At 45.5% G+C, this 17,365-nt stretch overlaps 1 protein-coding gene across 1 annotated transcript; it reads left to right on the top strand.

Moving 5' to 3' along the window:
- Nucleotides 1-219: 219 nt before the first annotated feature.
- LOC311510902 (C4b-binding protein alpha chain-like) lies at nucleotides 220-17,247 on the top strand. Its single transcript, XM_084610986.1, has 13 exons — nucleotides 220-458; nucleotides 3,327-3,515; nucleotides 4,508-4,711; nucleotides 4,865-5,053; nucleotides 6,078-6,281; nucleotides 6,435-6,623; nucleotides 7,066-7,248; nucleotides 8,562-8,741; nucleotides 10,524-10,706; nucleotides 11,636-11,821; nucleotides 13,087-13,266; nucleotides 15,608-15,807; nucleotides 16,548-17,247. The coding sequence occupies exons 1-13, from the start codon at nucleotides 380-382 to the stop codon at nucleotides 16,701-16,703; spliced, it is 2,322 nt and encodes a 773-aa protein (XP_084467112.1). The 5' UTR covers nucleotides 220-379; the 3' UTR covers nucleotides 16,704-17,247.
- Nucleotides 17,248-17,365: the final 118 nt, after the last annotated feature.

Raw genomic sequence — 17,365 nt, 5'->3', positions numbered from 1 at the left:
CTCATTCTTCTGACGCCGCCCAGCCCTTGGAAGGAGGCAGAGGGAGGAAATGCTGCCCCCCCCAGGTGTTTCCCATGCTGAGGGGGTGACCACAGCCTGCTTTTGTTATGGTACTAACTGCAGCTATATCCGCTCTACCCTGTGCACTGTCTGCCATGAGCACAACACTACAGAGGGGGCTGGGCAGTATGTGCACTCTGCCCATCCCCTTCCTGGGCCCCTGAAGCTGCAGAGCACTGACTCCCACTTCCCCTTGCCTCATGTGCCTCTGGGTGGCCCTGGCTGGGGTCTGTGTTGCACAGTGTGCAGGGTGAGGAGCGGCTGCAGCCCTGCCCGGACTGCGCTGTCACCCCCATTCTCTGGGAACTCACCTGGCACCATGACGTCGCTTCCCTCTGGCTGGACCCTGCGGCTCCTGGGGACCCTGGTACTCATGCTGCTGCCTGGGGGAGCTCTCAGTGAGTAGGAGGATGAGCCTCTCCCTTCAATCCCATCCCCACCCTCTCCCCTCTCCTGGCTTTCCCCTTCACCCTCACCCCTGGACTCTCTCTTTGCTTCCCTCTGGCAAGCTCCTGGGCACTTGTGGTCACTGAAGATCCCATGCCATTCTTACCGCACTGATTCTTGTTTCCTGGCCAAAGTCCAGCTCTGCCTGCTACGGTTCTCCTGCAGTTCCAAATGGAGGTGGTGCTTTTCTTTCCTTAAGGCCCCATTCCACAAAGCTCTTGAGCATGTGCTTAACTTTAAGCACACAGGTAGTGTTGACGTCCATGGGACAACTCCCATGTTTCAAGTTGAGCGCTCACTGTAAATGCTTGGACGCCACAGGTTGAAAAGTACTGTTACCCCTGAGCGGTTAGCCAATACGCAGTGTCTTGCAGGCTGTTTCTGTTAAGAGGAGAAATTGATGATCGAGCTCGGTATTTCTCTGGTGCAATCCTGTTTATTCACAGAGAAGGTAGACAAGAGTCCTGATTCCCCGAAACAGTAGGAATCACACTGGAGACAGGTTTTTTGCTCACAGTTCCAAGCCTCGTTCCTGTCAGCACACTATAGAAAAGCTCGCTCTCTCTCCATTTCCTCTTGAGCCCCGTTACCAGTGCATTTCTTGCCATCTCCTTGGCTTTCCTGCTCCTTCTTTGTCTGCTTCTGGCTGCCTGGGCTAGTTCTCTCTGCCTGTTTCCTGGGTGCTTCTGTTCACGGACTTACATGCGCACAGCCTTCAGACAAAACTTACCAGCCTTGCTTGCAGCCTGTGTCTGGGCAGTGGCTCCTATGGTTTTATCCAACTTACTCTATAAAGGAGCTTAACTGTGTCTGATATTTATCCTGGATGGGGGGCAGCTGTTATCATGCCCATCGCTTCAACGAGGGTCACCCAACCTCCTTCATAACAGTAAAAAGAAAAGGAGTACTTGTGGCACCTTAGAGACTAACCAATTTATTTGAGCATGAGCTTTCGTGAGCTACAGCTCACTTCATCGGATGCATACTGTGGAAACTGCAGCAGACTTTATTTATACACAGAGAATATGAAAAAATACCTCCTCCCACCCCACTGTCCTGCTGGTAATAGCTTATCTAAAGTGATCATCAGTGTGTGCTGGAAATGGCCCACCTGATGATCACTTTAGATAAGCTATTACCAGCAGGACAGTGGGGTGGGAGGAGGTATTTTTTCATATTCTCTGTGTATAAATAAAGTCTGCTGCAGTTTCCACGGCATGCATCCGATGAAGTGAGCTGTAGCTCACGAAAGCTCATGCTCAAATAAATTGGTTAGTCTCTAAGGTGCCACAAGTACTCCTTTTCTTTTTGCGAATACAGACTAACACGGCTGTTACTCTGAAACCTTCATAACAGTGTTATCGAAATGAAGGATCATTACCAGGTTTAACAGGCCAGCCACTCACAAATTTGAACTATGTGGATGACAGGTCAGTGCCAGGTGGTGTTTGAATAGAGGGTCTAACTTCTAATAGTGACCAGCATTTCCCTGGTGCCTGATCAGTGTGATTGTGACCGGAATAGGACCACTGCTAATGTAATTGCTACTTAACATAACTGACTTGTTGAGAAAATCTCCATGCGAGATCTGTAGTGCGCAGTCTGCCCAGCCTGACTGATGCTAGATACACAAGATGGCTCAGGAACAGTGCTTCTGGCTTGCCTGTGGGGATGTGCACGGAACTGAACACAGATTGCAGTTGTGCAACCAGTTTGATGGTTTGTTTTTTAAAAAAAGAGGAAATTGTCACGGCAGTATAAGCCGGAATCTCACTGGGCTGAGACAGCCCCATGATGACTTGTCTGCTGAAAACAGGGATTCCGGTTTAAACCATTCTATAGTTTGAAATTAACTAGAGGTTTGGACGCTTGGTTACGTCTGTAGGCTGAGCTCATTGCACGCACCACTGGGCTTCTTTCGTTCCTCCATTCTCCCCCACAAGATCCTGTGAGCCACCTTCCCACTCCGCTCCTTTCCCAAGACTCCTTGATATCTCCTCCCTCATGCCATGGCTCTGTGTGGCTCCGTCTCCCCTCCGGACCAGGGTTCAGTGTGTACCATCTTTTCCCCAAACCCTGTTTTTGCTTCTTTTCTTCCTGTCTGGGACAGAAGTCCTTCAAGGTGTCATCATTTTAAATGGTACTGGGAGAACAGGCGGTGTTGAGATGGCAGGTATTCTGCTAGACGGTGTTAATGGCTGAGATCAACCAGTTCTCTGATCTATTGACAATTATCAGATGCAAGAAGCTCTGTTTGTTCCCCATCCCTCTTCCGATTGTCCACATTCCACCAAAACCAACAGGCTTCTGCCTACTGATGCCTGGGAATTGTGGAGTTGATTGGATGTGGTGTTCAGAAGTTATCATGTTACCAACACCAAGAAGAGCTCTGTGCAAGCTCTAAGCTTGTGTCTCTCACCAATAAAAGCTAATCCCTTGCCCACCTTGTCTCTTTCTAATCTCCTGGGACCATGACCACTACAACAACACTGCATGTTACAGACAAACAGAAACACTGTCAGGTTTAGTGTAGGGCCTTGCATTTCCCTTTCTAATTCCAAACGCAAGCTAGAATCATATAGTGACTGCCACCCATATTCCCATTTGTTTTTGTTGTATTTTCTATGCGGTTTCCTTGCAAATGACTGAGTTAAATTCTGAGTAATGGGATTGCATGGATCTGAGCGAGAGAGAGTAGAATATGGACCTCTGATTTTCCCCAGCTATGCCTCTCACATCACATTCTTGTTGAGGAGATTTCACCTCAATAGGTTTTCCTGGCTAAGGATGTCCTTACATTCTTCATGTTTTACCCGTAGGTCATTGTGTTGATCCACCTGACATTCCCAATGCTGTTCAGAAGACTAATGTTGGCACATTGATTCCAGTCGGGATGGTGGTTAAATATGGCTGCCGCCCAGGTTATGAGCTGATTGCTGGAATACGGCAAGGGCATGTTACTTGTCTTCAAAATTCGACATGGTCTTCAGCTCTGAACTTTTGTCAGAGTAAGTATTTGGCTAAATTATCTTTGTTTTAATTGAGCAAATTTAACACCAATAGGGAGATTATGCTTATAGTCAGTTTGTGTGTGGTTCAAAGTGTAGCGATGGGGGTGAGAGACAAGGAGGGATAGTCAGGGTCTTCTCTTCCTGCTAACCCGGGGGTTTATGGTTAACAATTTGAGGTGCGATCCTCACTCCCAGTCTGGCCCCTTTACTCCAAGTAAAATGTCCAGAGTGACAGAACAGGTCTTTAGATGCCCTGGATCCATCCAGAAGAGGACTCCACCTATGCAGGAACTGCAGAAGACTACAATAGGGCTGTCTTCCCAGGAGCCTCGAGCAAGGTTGGGGTAAGTAGTGTGCCAGTGGGAGGGGTGTGTTGGGGCAGGTCACAGCACATAGAACTGCAGAGATTCTGGGTAAAGCTGAAGCCAAACCCATAGGCAGCTGGGCACAGGTCCCCAGGGCTGTCTGTGTGGAGCAGTCCGGTACTGGGAAGGTACAAAGGTAGCTTAAAGTTTGCATATACCCCCGGGCTATGAATTCCATGTTGTGCCTCTTAAAATCTGCCACCTGTACATTTCTATGCTTACGGACAGATCTGTTGCCCCCATCGACCATCTCCATCTGAACCTAAAGTAGATAGCAATCCAGATAGATCACGCCGTATCACCTGCCTTTTTATACACAGTATGGTCATAACACAGCCGGTGCTACTCACTGACTCTATCTGTGATGAAGGCCAAAAATACCCTGCCAGTTGCAATCAGAACAGCTGCCCATAAGAACAGTGAAAATGAAATCCCTTAACCCACATGCTGTTTCTGCCCAGAAGACAAAACTTTCTCTAAACCGAAGCCTCTTCAGCAATGTCAAGGAAATGCCAATTTTCTATAGCTTGCAAAGCATTCAGCTCCACCGGGTCAAATGAATCTGCAGCCACACAATTGTCTTTGCTGTGATTTAACGCTGTTGCTGCTGTTGGTGTTTCTCAGAAATTCGTTGTCCAGCTCCAGATGTTAACAATGGAACACAGGTACCTATGCCTAGACCTGGAGAGGAGACCTATGCATTTGGGGACAGCGTTACAATTGAATGTGATTTTGGGCATGGTATCAAAGGCAGTATCAATGGAAATGCTCAGATTCGCTGCAGTCATGATGGCAAATGGGATCCTGCCATACCAGTTTGCGAACCAGGTCAGTATAAATGGTGGAGAACTGTGATTCTTCCAACTCTGGCCTGGTGGCTCCTGTCCCTGGTGGGCAGTCTTCAGCCCAGCTGTAACTGCTAGGCTAGCCTGAATATGACCCAGTCTCTTAAATAATGTATTTTTCTCTCTTTAATTCTAGTTTGTGCCCAACCTCCGAACATCTCCCATGGCCAGCACAGTGACTGGCGCAAGAAAGTTTTTGTTGTTGGATCATCGGTAACTTACAAATGTGACAGAGGCTTCTCACTTGTTGGAAAAACCTCCATTCAGTGTATAGCTGGTGATGAGGTCACTCCAACCTGGAGCGAGCCTACCCCTCAGTGCGAAGGTAATTCATTCTGCATTGCACTAAAATGACTCGTATTGGGAAAGGGCAGAAAAGATTTTTGAATGATTTGGCGCAATGTGTCCCCATAACCCATTCACTCTCTGCCATCCCATTGCTGACCACTCCTTTCCAGTGCCTTAAATGTTCCCAACAACCTACTCCCTGAGACGCACACTGCCAGTTTCCTCTCTCACCCAGCACCCATATATGTGATCTGCTCTCTGACCCACATCCAAGCTAATGCTTGTCCTCCTTTCACACTGATTTCTCCACCACCTGTGCCTGACCCTTATTCTGGCTACTGGTTCCCAGTATAACTGTCCCGGCAGCATCCCCTTAAGCCTGCAGTCCTGCGATAGCAGTGCGTTTGCAGGAACAGTCTGAATCCAAAAAGTTGAAATGACCCCGGTGTCTTAACTCAGCAGCAGGAAGCTGCAGCGAGGAGCTGGCAGCATGGAAGGTGTTCATGTATTGAATGCTGCGTTGCCCCATCTCCAGTAGTCCCATAATTCCCCCGGGAGACCTGCCAATAGTCAAATTTCATCACGAATCCAGTGCAATAAGAAATGATCTGTTGCAACTGCCTGTGGAAATAAGAACTTTCCTTAAACACAAAGGTCAACGGCAAGATTAAGAAAATGTGGTGATCTTTTGTGGCTGTGTGTTTTTTCACAATGTTCAGATTGCTTGGAAGATAGATCCAGCTGTCCTCTGCATGTCTTGGCTTTCGTTGTTCCCTGTCTTAGACTTAGCACCAACATCTTGGCTGTTTTCCCTCAGTGGTTGAAAATGGAAGGATGACTACAAAAATATTTGTGTTTACATATAGTGTCAGTCTTGAGTTTTCTTGTAACAAAATAAATAAACTGCATTTATTGTACAACTTTTCACATGCTCAATGTCAAGGAAATGCCAATTTTCTATAGCTTGCAAAGAATTCAGCTCCACTGGGTCAAATGAATCTGCAGCCACACAATTGTCTTTGCTGTGATTTAACGCTGTTGCTGCTGTTGGTGTTTCTCAGAAATTCGTTGTCCAGCTCCAGATGTTAACAATGGAACACAGGCACCTATGCCTAGACCTGGAGAGGAGACCTATGCATTTGGGGACAGTGTTACAATTGAATGTGATTTTGGGCATGGTATCAAAGGCAGTATCAATGGAAATGCTCAGATTCGCTGCAATCATGATGGCAAATGGGATCCTGCCATACCAGTTTGCGAACCAGGTCAGTATAAATGATGGAGAACTGAGATTCTTCCAACTCTGGCCTGGTGGCTCCTGTCCCTGGTGGGCAGTCTTCAGCCCAGCTGTAACTGCTAGGCTAGCCTGAATATGACCCAGTCTCTTAAATAATGTATTTTTCTCTCTTTAATTCTAGTTTGTGCCCAACCTCCGAACATCTCCCATGGCCAGCACAGTGACTGGCGCAAGAAAGTTTTTGTTGTTGGATCATTGGTAACTTACAGATGTGACAGAGGCTTCTCACTTGTTGGAAAAACCTCCATTCAGTGTATAGCTGGTGATGAGGTCACTCCAACCTGGAGTGAGCCTACCCCTCAGTGCGAAGGTAAAAAAGATTTTTGAATCATTTTTTAGAAAAATATTTGTGTTTACATATAGTGTCAGTCTTGAGTTTTCTTGTAACAAAAGCTACCTTGTCAACTGCAGCAAAGAAAGCCAGTGCGCAGGTGACATTAGATGACATTTTCCTGTATCATCTTGTGAGTGGGATGTATATAGATGACAGACTGTGCTATGACCACTTCTCTGGCACACATGCTCAAATTCTGAATAATTACAATATATGGAGAGGTGGTGCAATACCAGCACATGGCTGGGCAGTGGAGAACTCTGAGTTCTAATCCTGGTTCTGCCATTGTCTTCCTCTCAGGCTTTTGGGCACGTCTCTTTCTGCTCTGCCTCAGTTTCTCTGTTTGTAAAGTAGTTTCCTTCCTTATTTGCCTTGCAGAGGTGTGGGGAGGATTAATCGGTACTTTGGTGTTTTGCAGAGACTCAGTGTCCAGTCCCACATATTCAACATGGAAGCCAGAAATCTCCACTCCCACATAACTATACATACAGAACCAGTGTAATGTTTCAGTGTGATCCTGGTTACCTTCTCAGGGGCGCGGACAGGATTCAATGCCAAGCTGATGGCAAGTGGTATCCGCAGCAACCCGTTTGTGACCTAGGTAAGTGTGTGCCAGAGTATTGTGATGCTTTGTGGGGTGTCTATATTGGGGCAACTTTCTGTCGTCTATAACCCTCATGATGTTGCATATCGTATCACTGAGTGAATGTGATATGAATGGTGTGTAATAGATGGTCTGTCTTTTTCCCCCCGGCTTCCTTTCTTCCACTTTATGTCTACCTAGGCTGCAGCCTTTTTCTGTTGAAGTTCCTTTCTCACTTTCTTTTGGGAATCAAATGAGCACCAGAGTGTTCAGACCCCAGGGGAAAGCAATTGGTGGGAAAAGACAGGGGCTAATTACCCGGGTTTCATACTGAAAGACCAGGTGAGGCTTGTTGCGGAGAGCAGAGTCTGAGGCCAGTCAACACCAGATAGGGTGACTAGACAGCAAATGTGAAAAATCGGGACAGGGGGTCAGGGGTAATAGAAGTCTATATAAGAAAAAGACCCAAAAATCAGGACTGTCCCTATAAAATCGGGACATCTGGTCACCCTAACACCAGATAAAAACAGCTCTGGGTTTGGGAGGTAATTCAAATGCTGGGGCAGTGAATCTTCATCTGCAGGCACTAAACTGGGAGGACTGCAGAGACGAAAAGCTGTATTTTGACTTCTTGGTTTTTGTTCATGGGATGTTTTGGTGCCAGTCATTTCCCAGCTCAGGGGAGGACAAAGAAAACACCTTTCATGCAAGAGAGCAAGAAAGCGCCTGTGACTTTCATTTTACAAAAGCTAGACACGCCACCTGAAGTATCCCTGTGACAGTATAGAAGATGGAGATTCCTTATTTTCATGTGTCTACTTCTAGAAGGGTATGGTGAGAATTCACTCACCGATGTTTATAAAGCTCCTCAGAAAAGGTGCTATGCAAATAGAAATTTGCTAAAAGATACTAACTCTTTATTCCATTTCTTCATAATGGAAAACTTATGTTTTCAAGCAAGGTGATGTATTTAACAATGTAGCAGTTCTCCTTTTAATTCCATGCAGGGGCTAGCATCACACCACTTCACCATAGATTACTGCTAGTCATGTTTCTCATTGCTTACTATTACTGTCACCTGTGAAGCAGGTAGTCATTGCAGTTTGTGTCCCCTCATAACTGTGCATTGTCGCGTACCCAAGCCCATAATTCAGCCCTAGTTGTTTTATATCATTGCAGTTACTGTGCTCAGTGCAGTGGCGAGCAGAATGTAGGCCACTGATTTCCACAGCTGGGTCTCACATGCCACATTCTTATGAGGATGCTTCATTCTCCATAGGTTTCAGGGTTAAATGACTTTTACAGATCTCTGTCTTGTTTTGGATTGTTAGGGAGATGTTCCTACCCACCAGCATTTGCCTACGCTGACAGAAGCAATCACAGAGAGTTTCTAGTTGGTACCGTAGTGACCTACTCCTGCAGACCAGGTTACACACCCATCCCTGGAGTATCTCCTCATTTGACCTGTCTTACAAATTTTACATGGCCTAAAGTCTCAGAATTATGTCAGAGTAAGTAACTCAATTTTTGGCTGAATTTTCTTTGCTTTAGTTGATATACAAATTTAAGAGCAATTTAATAGCTTATGGCAGGGAGGGGGACACTTTAGGGCCTGGTTGGCCCCCAGGTGCTGAGCAACTCCAGATCTCTGACTGTAGCTGGAGTGGTGGGGTGCTCAGCATCTCTGAAAATCTGGTCCAGCACACATTGAGCAATTGGCTGTGTGAATGTGTCTGTACCGTAGACATGGTGATACCAGTGTGATGTGAGGAACTGCATTTATTGTACAACTTTTGACCTGTTCAGCTGTACGCTGCCTGCTCACCCTAATCCAAGAACTTTGGACATCCCAATAAGCAGCCCCAAACATCTCTCTCTCTCTCACACACACACTCACACACACACACACACACACACACACTCACGTATTACATACATAACTTACAATACTGTGGCAAATGTTCCTTCCCCGTCAAATATGGCATTTCCAAGTCCCTCCAGCCCCTCAGGATTACACTGGCTTGAGGCTCAGAATGGGCAATAATAAAAATTCAGTTCTGCACCACTGAAAGGATTGAAGTAGAATGTCTGGTAAGCTACCAGGGCTAGAAATCGGTGAGTGCTATATATCGTTAAAAATCCAAGAATCCCCCTTTCTAGTGGGACAAACACTTGCTGTTAGGACCTACCAGGTCCTGAGATATCAGACTTATCTATGTAGTTATATTAGCTATTTTAGGTAATTTTGAGGTTACTTACCCGTAATATCATGGATCAGATGTTCTGCAAAAGTGTACGTCTACATTGTGATTAAAAAAAAAAAACCCACATAACCCCACAGCACCAAGTCTCAGCCTGGGTCAGCTGACTCAGGCCCAGGCTATGGGACTAAAAATTGCAGGATAGACTTTGAGGCTCAGGATGGAGCTCAAGCCCTGAGTCTCTCCCTCCTCACAGGGCCTCAAAGGCCAGGCTTCAGTCCAGACCCAAACGTCTGCACTGCAATTTTACAGCCCCACAGGCCATGCAATTTTACAGCCCAAGCACAGTGATGAGCCTGAGTCATAGAATATCAGGTTTGGAAGGGACCTCAGGAGGTCATCTAGTCTAATCCCCTGCTCAAAGCAGGACCAATCCCCAATTTTTGCCCCAAATCCCTAAATGGCCCCCTCAAGGATTGAACTTACAACCCTGGGTTTAGCTCAAACCACTGAACTATCCCTCCCAGCTGACCCAGGCCAGACATAGCCATACCAAGGGTCTTTTCTCACAGTGTAGACAAGGTCTAAGATCCTGGTTTTGCAGGTGGAAGATAAATAAAATAAAAACAGCACCAGGTAAATGATTAGCTGTAACACATGGCATATCCCAAATTCAAGCCAGTGTGCTGCGGTATAAAGGCTCTATTAGGCACTGAATATGGCATGTGTGAGCAATGTGTGGCTGGGCCACTTATGAGTCTCTCTCAACTGTCCCAAACTCAGAACAGTAAAACCTTGTCACACTACGCCATCCTGCAGTGTCCTTCTCGGATATTATACAGAGCTTTTGGAGAAGACACTCTTAGCCATCTTCCTTTTACTGTGACACCCATGAAACAAAACTTCTTTTAGGAAGTAGGGTCTTTAAAAACAAAAATTAAGGAAATTGATGTTCGTGTCAGTGTTCAGATGCTTGCAAACGGTTCAGACCCTGCTGGTAAAGTCTCTATTGTAGAAAATGTCTCTACCGTGACTTTTTTTCTTTTATCTTATTCTGAAAAAAAAATCTAAAACTCTGTTGGTGTTCCTCAGAGATAAGTTGTTCAAAGCCAGTGGTTGAAAATGGAAAACAGATCTATCCAGTTAAAACTGAATATACATATGCCAACCGTATTGTGTTTCAATGTGATCCTGGCTACATCCTCAGAGGCAGTGAGGGGATTGTGTGCCGAAGTGACGGGATGTGGCACCCTCCAGTACCATTTTGTGATAAAAGTAAGTATAAATGAGAGGAGAACCTACCATTAAGAAGAAATATGCCACCATATGATCTTAGTAACAACAGCAGGAAGGCTGCCTCCCTACATCTCAACTTCTAGGAGGATATATTGGAAGGATCCCCACAGATCATTAATAAATAGCCAAAGGGCTCTTTCATCTGTCTTCTATCCGATGACCTCGTCCAATTCTGGGGGAGGGGGATCAACATGTAAGTATTCCCTACAGTCTAATCTCCAGGCCTGCTTCTGGCTGAAAGTTAAATGTGTCAGCCGAAGGGACTCCCACCCCTTTTCTTAGATTATTGAAGAGTCTTAGATCTCACTTGCAGTAAGTTTTTTTTCATACTGTCGTTGCTTAATTTGTGCCAGGGCTTGGCAGTTCAGAGCCCTGGCACCTCTGGGCATGGTGCATCAGTTCTGAAAGTTAAAAAAAACACAATTGTTTGAGCCCCAGCACCTCTTTAATTACAAATTAAGCACTGCCTAATGTTCAGCCTAAAATTTCCTTTTCTTAATTTCCTCCCATTAGTCCTGGCTCAGGCCCCTGATAACATCTTCTACAGTCATTCCTCCTCTTCATTCGGTATGGATGGGCAGCAGCAGTGGGATAGTTATTACACTGCGGAAGATGTTGTGGGAAGGTTCCACAGTGGGTAGTGGGACTGAGACACTTGTTGGGGGACCCAGGGAGGGTTGGGATGTTTGCCTAGGAGATTCTGGAAGGATTAAGCACTATAGGGGGGTGGTCTGACCAACAGACTGATCTTTCAAGCAGCTGAGCATCAACAGCCCCCATTAAAGAGAATTTACCTATGGTCTAAATACCAAGTGCTGGATGCCCCTATAACTTCATGGGCTGCCCTAGTTGTTGCCTGAGTCAATGAGAGGAGCATCAGGCCTTACATTGTTTCTATCCATTTGTAGCCTGTGGCCGACCTCCACCTATCATGAATGGGCTGCACAATGGTGGGATGAAGGAATATTTCCCCTATGAATCACAAGTGACATATAGCTGCGGAGATGGTTTGTCACTGATTGGAGAGTCCTCCATTTATTGCACATCTGATGGGGTAAATATGATGTGGAGTGGGCCTGCCCCACAGTGCAAAGGTAAGTCATTCTACATGACTCTAAATTACAAAGGGTAGAGGGTACTTTCCGGAGACCCACGCAGAGTGTCCCAACACTTTTTGTAAGTGGGGCTGAAACTGAGCAGAGCTGCCTGCCGCTCCTCATCCATCCCACAATCATCTTTGAAATCCAGGATTACCACTGACGTGGGTGGTGAAAAGCCAAGAGAGGGTGTGGCTATGGCACTCAGGCTGCACTGGCCCAAGGTATCCCCATCCGTATGGATCCCTGGGTGGAAACTAAGGCTTTTCGTTTGTGGTGGTGCATTATCCTTCCCGGTCTGGCGGCAAACCCCACCCCGGAGTGCAGATGGCTCCGTGGCAATGTTAGCTGCAAACTGCCGAAGCTGAATAGATCCTATAGCTGTTAAAATAACCAGGTAGATCTTCTAACTTCCACGTGAAGGATCCCAGCAGGAGCAGCTGTTCTTGCAGCCCACATGGAATAGTGAGTGCTGTGGGAGCAGCAGGATTCCCCGCATGTGGGAGATTCTTAACATGTACAGCTTGGCAGGTGTATCAGGGGATTTGAGAATGGGCTCTGAGATACTAACCCCAGGCAGAGCTAGAGAGCAGCTAAGGAGGGTTACGGTGCCTGGAACCACCACTGAACCTCCTCCACCACAGACCCCTGTTTTCAAACATATAAAAATTACCCCCTACTGATTTTCTCACTGGCCAGTGCCACCAGCCATTAGACCTGTGTCCCAGCTGAGGCATGAGTCTCACTCCCGGTGACTTATTCCCCCACCCCACTGACCCATCTCTTGGATCTGGTTCCCAACCCAGCTGTCCTGGAATCATCCCTTTAGGTATGAGTCCTTCTGGATGCAACATCAGAGAGCGTTTGAGGGAACAGCCTGATTCCAAAAAAATGGAATAACCCTGGTGCCTTGACTTGGCAATAGGAACCTGCAGAAAAGAGAACAGCATTGAAAGCATTCACCCACCTACCAAACCTGCCATATAAAGTTTCCCACCTCACAATAGTCTCAGTGTCACTGTGAATCCAGTGCCGTGAGTAACTACTTGCTGCACCAGCCCATGGAGATAAAGACATTTTTCCACACAGAGGTCTGCTAAACAGTTAAGAATCTGATATTCTTACGTAGCTGGGTTTTTTTTGTTTTTTTACCCGCCATGTTTAGTGTGCCTGGAAACAGATGAGCTGCTATTTAAGTGTAGTGGCTTTGATTTGTTCCCTGTCTCTGACGTAGCATGAACCATTTTGTTGTTTTCCCTCAGTGGTTCGCTGTCCGAGGCCAGAGGTTGAAAATGGAAGAATGACTCCGACAAGGCAACCGTTTACATACGGTGTCACTGTTCGGGTCTCCTGCAAGGAAGGCTACCTGCTCCATGGCAGTAGAGAGAGTCAGTGTCAGGATGACAACACCTGGAATCCTCCTGTACCAAGTTGTCAGCCAGGTAAGTGTAAATGATGAACTGAGGTATGGTGATTGGTCTGGCACGTGTACGCTGAGCCCTAGTAACAGCACCATAGGGGAAGAGGTGGTCTGAGCACAGCACTGGAAACCAAGGACCTTGAGTTCTTACCCTCTTCCTGCCCCAGGCGAGTCTCCCTGTGTGACTTCGGTACCCGGGGTTCTTTCAACCCAAAGCTCTTGGTAACTTTTACTCTGTGCGAGGTGGTGTCAGGAAATAAATCAAGGGAGACACGGCCATCCGACTGATCAATGGCTGGCACAAACAGGACAACACAAGAGTGCTTTCACTTACAGCTAAACTTTACTTAGTCTCAAGCACCTATACACTCGTCTGCAACAGGTTCGTAAAACACCCCCAACCCTTGATCATTACCAAAGCTGAGTGTGGCTCTCGAGTGGCACAGCAGCAGTTCGTCTGCCAGTGGGAAACACAAGATGCATCCAGAGAGAGAGTCCAGTCCTGAAGAGTCCCACTACCTCAAACTTTTTCCCCCTATTTATACATTAGTAATAGAATGACATGTCCTTTAAAGCAAACTTGTTAAGTAAGCAGTTTCAATGGTCAAGCAAGAGGTTCCTTCTGATTATTGATTAACCAGCTGTTGGCAGCCTTGAGGCCCCAATAGACATTCCTGGGGCACATCCTGCTCTTCTAAGATGCATGTATCAGCAACTTGAACACAGTTCTTATCAGGAAGGACGTGGGGTCAAGCTGCCCTCTCTGTGGCACCCAACCCCACCCTCACCCCCCTTGGTTAAACTGAGACTGCTGAATGGCCAATTTACAGCCTACTGACTTGGCTGCTTTTAGCAATAAGCCATAGTGGTTTTAGGCACTTTTCTGGTTTGCCAAAGTCTCCCCATACAACTTGAGCAAGATATTTCTCCTCTCTGCCTCCATTTCCCATCTGTAAAAATGGAGATTGTGGATCCAAGCTACCTTGAAGAGGTGTTTTGAGGATTAATTAGGAAAGTACGTCAAAGAAAGATGCTAATTATGACTAATCACTCATTGCTAAAACTTTCCTGGCTATACTGTGGAAGGGAGGCCAAAGAACTAAATATTTATCAGCAGAATATATATTTAATAGGATAAGGACCAAGCATCCCCAGAGTTTAGGTCCAAGTAGCTTTCTTCAGGAGTGGACCAGCTTTAATGATGGATTTTTCCCGTTTAGAAAAGGTGCTTATCAAGGACCCCAGGCTGCTTGTACCAAAATCTGAAAAAGTGGTACCCTGTACTACTCAACTGAGTCAATGCCAATGAACAACAGACTTCTGAGCCTGCAAAAAACCCCAAACCTTCTGACTGCCCCTTAATCAATTTGATATTGACTAGCACTTCCTTGGCTGGAATGGCTGAGTGTGCTAACCCTCAGGTTTTACAAGTCTGGCTCCACAGATTCACAGACTTGAAGCTCACCAAGGCAGACTCAGCCTTTCTTCCTTCTGAGGTAGACACATTCAGTTCTGTAGAGTTTGCTCTGTGGAGGTTGGATGTGAGATGAAGGAGTGGTGGGGGCTGATTTCCAGACAAAACTTTAAGGACGGAGTCTCATTTACACTAAGTCCCTCTCTCTTGCCAGAGGCTTTAGTGTGCATGAGAATCAAGTTCTCCATTCAGGTCTGCATTCTGTAGACAGTCCTCAAATAGCCCTTCATGCTTACTGCCCCCTTCCTCCAGAGGTGGTTGTGGGGAAGGGGTTCCTTACTGTTATCTAAGGGGTTTGTATGGAGCCAGTCACTGTGGTATCTAATCAAAGCCTTTGGCATCCTGCAGGATGAAAGTCACAATAGAAGCATAAGACACTGTTAAGGACCAAGTTCTGCCCTTGGTTCCACCTGTATAAATCCAAGGCAACTCCGCTGACTTGCAATTGTTCCTCACTGCAAGGGTGCGGGGGAAGCTAATTCTGCAGTACACCAAAGAGGCTATTTAGAAGAAGGCCACAAGTGTGCAAGGGAGTGAACTTCACATTCACATTTGTCCCAAGGCTGCCAATAAAACTTCCTTAAATGAACCAGCAAAGCACCTGTGCTCTGCTGCCCATGACTCCATGAAATGCCCATGATACACAGCGCTGGATGGGATTTCACTCACACCCTTTTCTTGTTGAACTCCATGATGTTTGTTTTCTTCCAGCGAGTCACTGTGGGTGTGATGTTACAAGTAGTTTATTTTTCTGATTTAAACCAAAACAGCTGTAGTGAAGTAAACCAAGGGCATGGGGTCTTCAATATAGCTGCCTCTTTCCATTACAGGCAATAAGCAGCACTCACAGTGCATCTCCTCTGCCTTATCCTCTGGTTTTTCCTTTCAGTGCAGTGTCCAAAGCCAGATGTGCAGAATGGAAGAATGGTCAATGCATTAGATGAGAAAATGTGGTACAACGTAAATGAAAGCATTCCTTTCAAATGCTCTCCCGGGTACCATTTTTCAGACAATTGGTACCTGCCTACAACAGACAGTTTTAGTATCACTTGTTCAGCCAACGGCAACTGGACAGCATTACCCAAATGTGTAAGTATGACACTCCTGCTGGATTTCTTGAAGTACTCAGTCCAATTTCTAGTGTAAAACAAAAGTAATAACAAAACAGTGTTTTGATTTTCTTAAGTCTGAGTCCTCATTGTTTTAATGAAGCAATGGGACCAAGTAGGGAGATGTGCCATTGATACAATAGAAGGGGAAAATGTATTGATCTGAAAGCAAACTCATGTCCTTCCTCCATCCCATCCTTTCTCATGCTTTGAAGTAGGAGATTTTCTCCTTTTGTAGCACCGATTCCGGTTTAAAAAAAAATGTGGTAGGTAAAAATCACACAGGATGAAAACTTGGCCATATTATAAATTAGAGAGGCTTCCAATGCAGTCCAGGGTGTGAGACATGGCATATCTTCTGTTGGTCTAGGCACAGTATAAAGAAAATTTAATGAGTAGTTGCCAGTGTGCTTAGCACTGTGAAAATGCAAATAGAGGCCTGGTTCCAGCTCAAGGAGTTGACAATCCAAGTGCCTGATTCTGCAAGTTGTTCAGAAAGGTCTCAAAGTTGCTTAGAACTATCAGCCCCTATAGACATCAATAAGAATTGTGGGTGTGAAGGCCTTTTCAGTATCAGGCCTGTGTCAGACAGACCGTATGATACAGATATATGTAACACACTGACTTGAGGGTTCAACCCCAAAAAGGAGCAATTATACTTCAAAGGTAAATCTTTCTCTTCTGCAGCATAATCACATTCCCTCTTTCTCTGTTTCACAGAAAAAACAAAGCAATACTGAAGAATGTTCAGGGGTACGTGAGAGTAAAGAGTTTGTCCATTGTGATGTGCCTCTGACGGAACTGAGAACCCTGCTGGAACTGAAGAAACTGTATCTGGAGATTCAGAAACTGAAGCGGGAGATTAAAAAATTGTAATGAATAGCTGAAATCTGTGATCCTAATTGTGTGAAAGCAAGTAGAGGAACTAGATTGAACTGTATGATCTAAAGGTTTATTTTCATACAAGCTTCAGATCCTATGCAGCTGGAAATTTACACCAACAACCTTCAGCTTTGCCATAATTGCTGCTTACATTTATCTTTTATGCATTATAATACATACATTCACAGTGGGTGTATGGCTATTCTACTGTCTGATTTACATTAACCTTAAGGGCAGTGATGTTCATAACTCCCTGTACACCACTGAAAATCTACGGGTTAGCAAAGCAATCTTCCCTGTCCTCTTGATTTAAACTTAGCTCAACAGACGTTCTTCCCAATCTGACCAGATCTAGTTTTGATTGATACCAGTGTTATCACCTGAGGCATTTTTAGATCTAATCACACTCAAGAGTAGATGGTAGAAATTTAACTGTAGAGAAACAGCTTGCTAAGCGATTTTCCCATTGCCCGATAAATTGACCTATACCTTTTGTGATCAAGTAATTATTCCTGCATTCCAGCAATAAAAATTATTCCTGCAATAAAATGCAATTGTTATAACTTTTGATTATTTTTGTGATTTTTTTTTAATTACTTTATCCCACTGGCTAAAGACCGAAAAATCCCCACTGTGTTTAAAGGCTCCTTTTCTTA

Source organism: Lepidochelys olivacea (genome assembly GCF_965140295.1).
Source record: "Lepidochelys olivacea isolate rLepOli2 genome assembly, chromosome: 21".
In the NCBI taxonomy this organism is placed as follows: domain Eukaryota; kingdom Metazoa; phylum Chordata; order Testudines; family Cheloniidae; genus Lepidochelys; species Lepidochelys olivacea.
The sequence above is the reverse complement of the archived record's forward strand: the minus strand, read 5'-3'. Positions and strand labels throughout refer to the sequence as shown.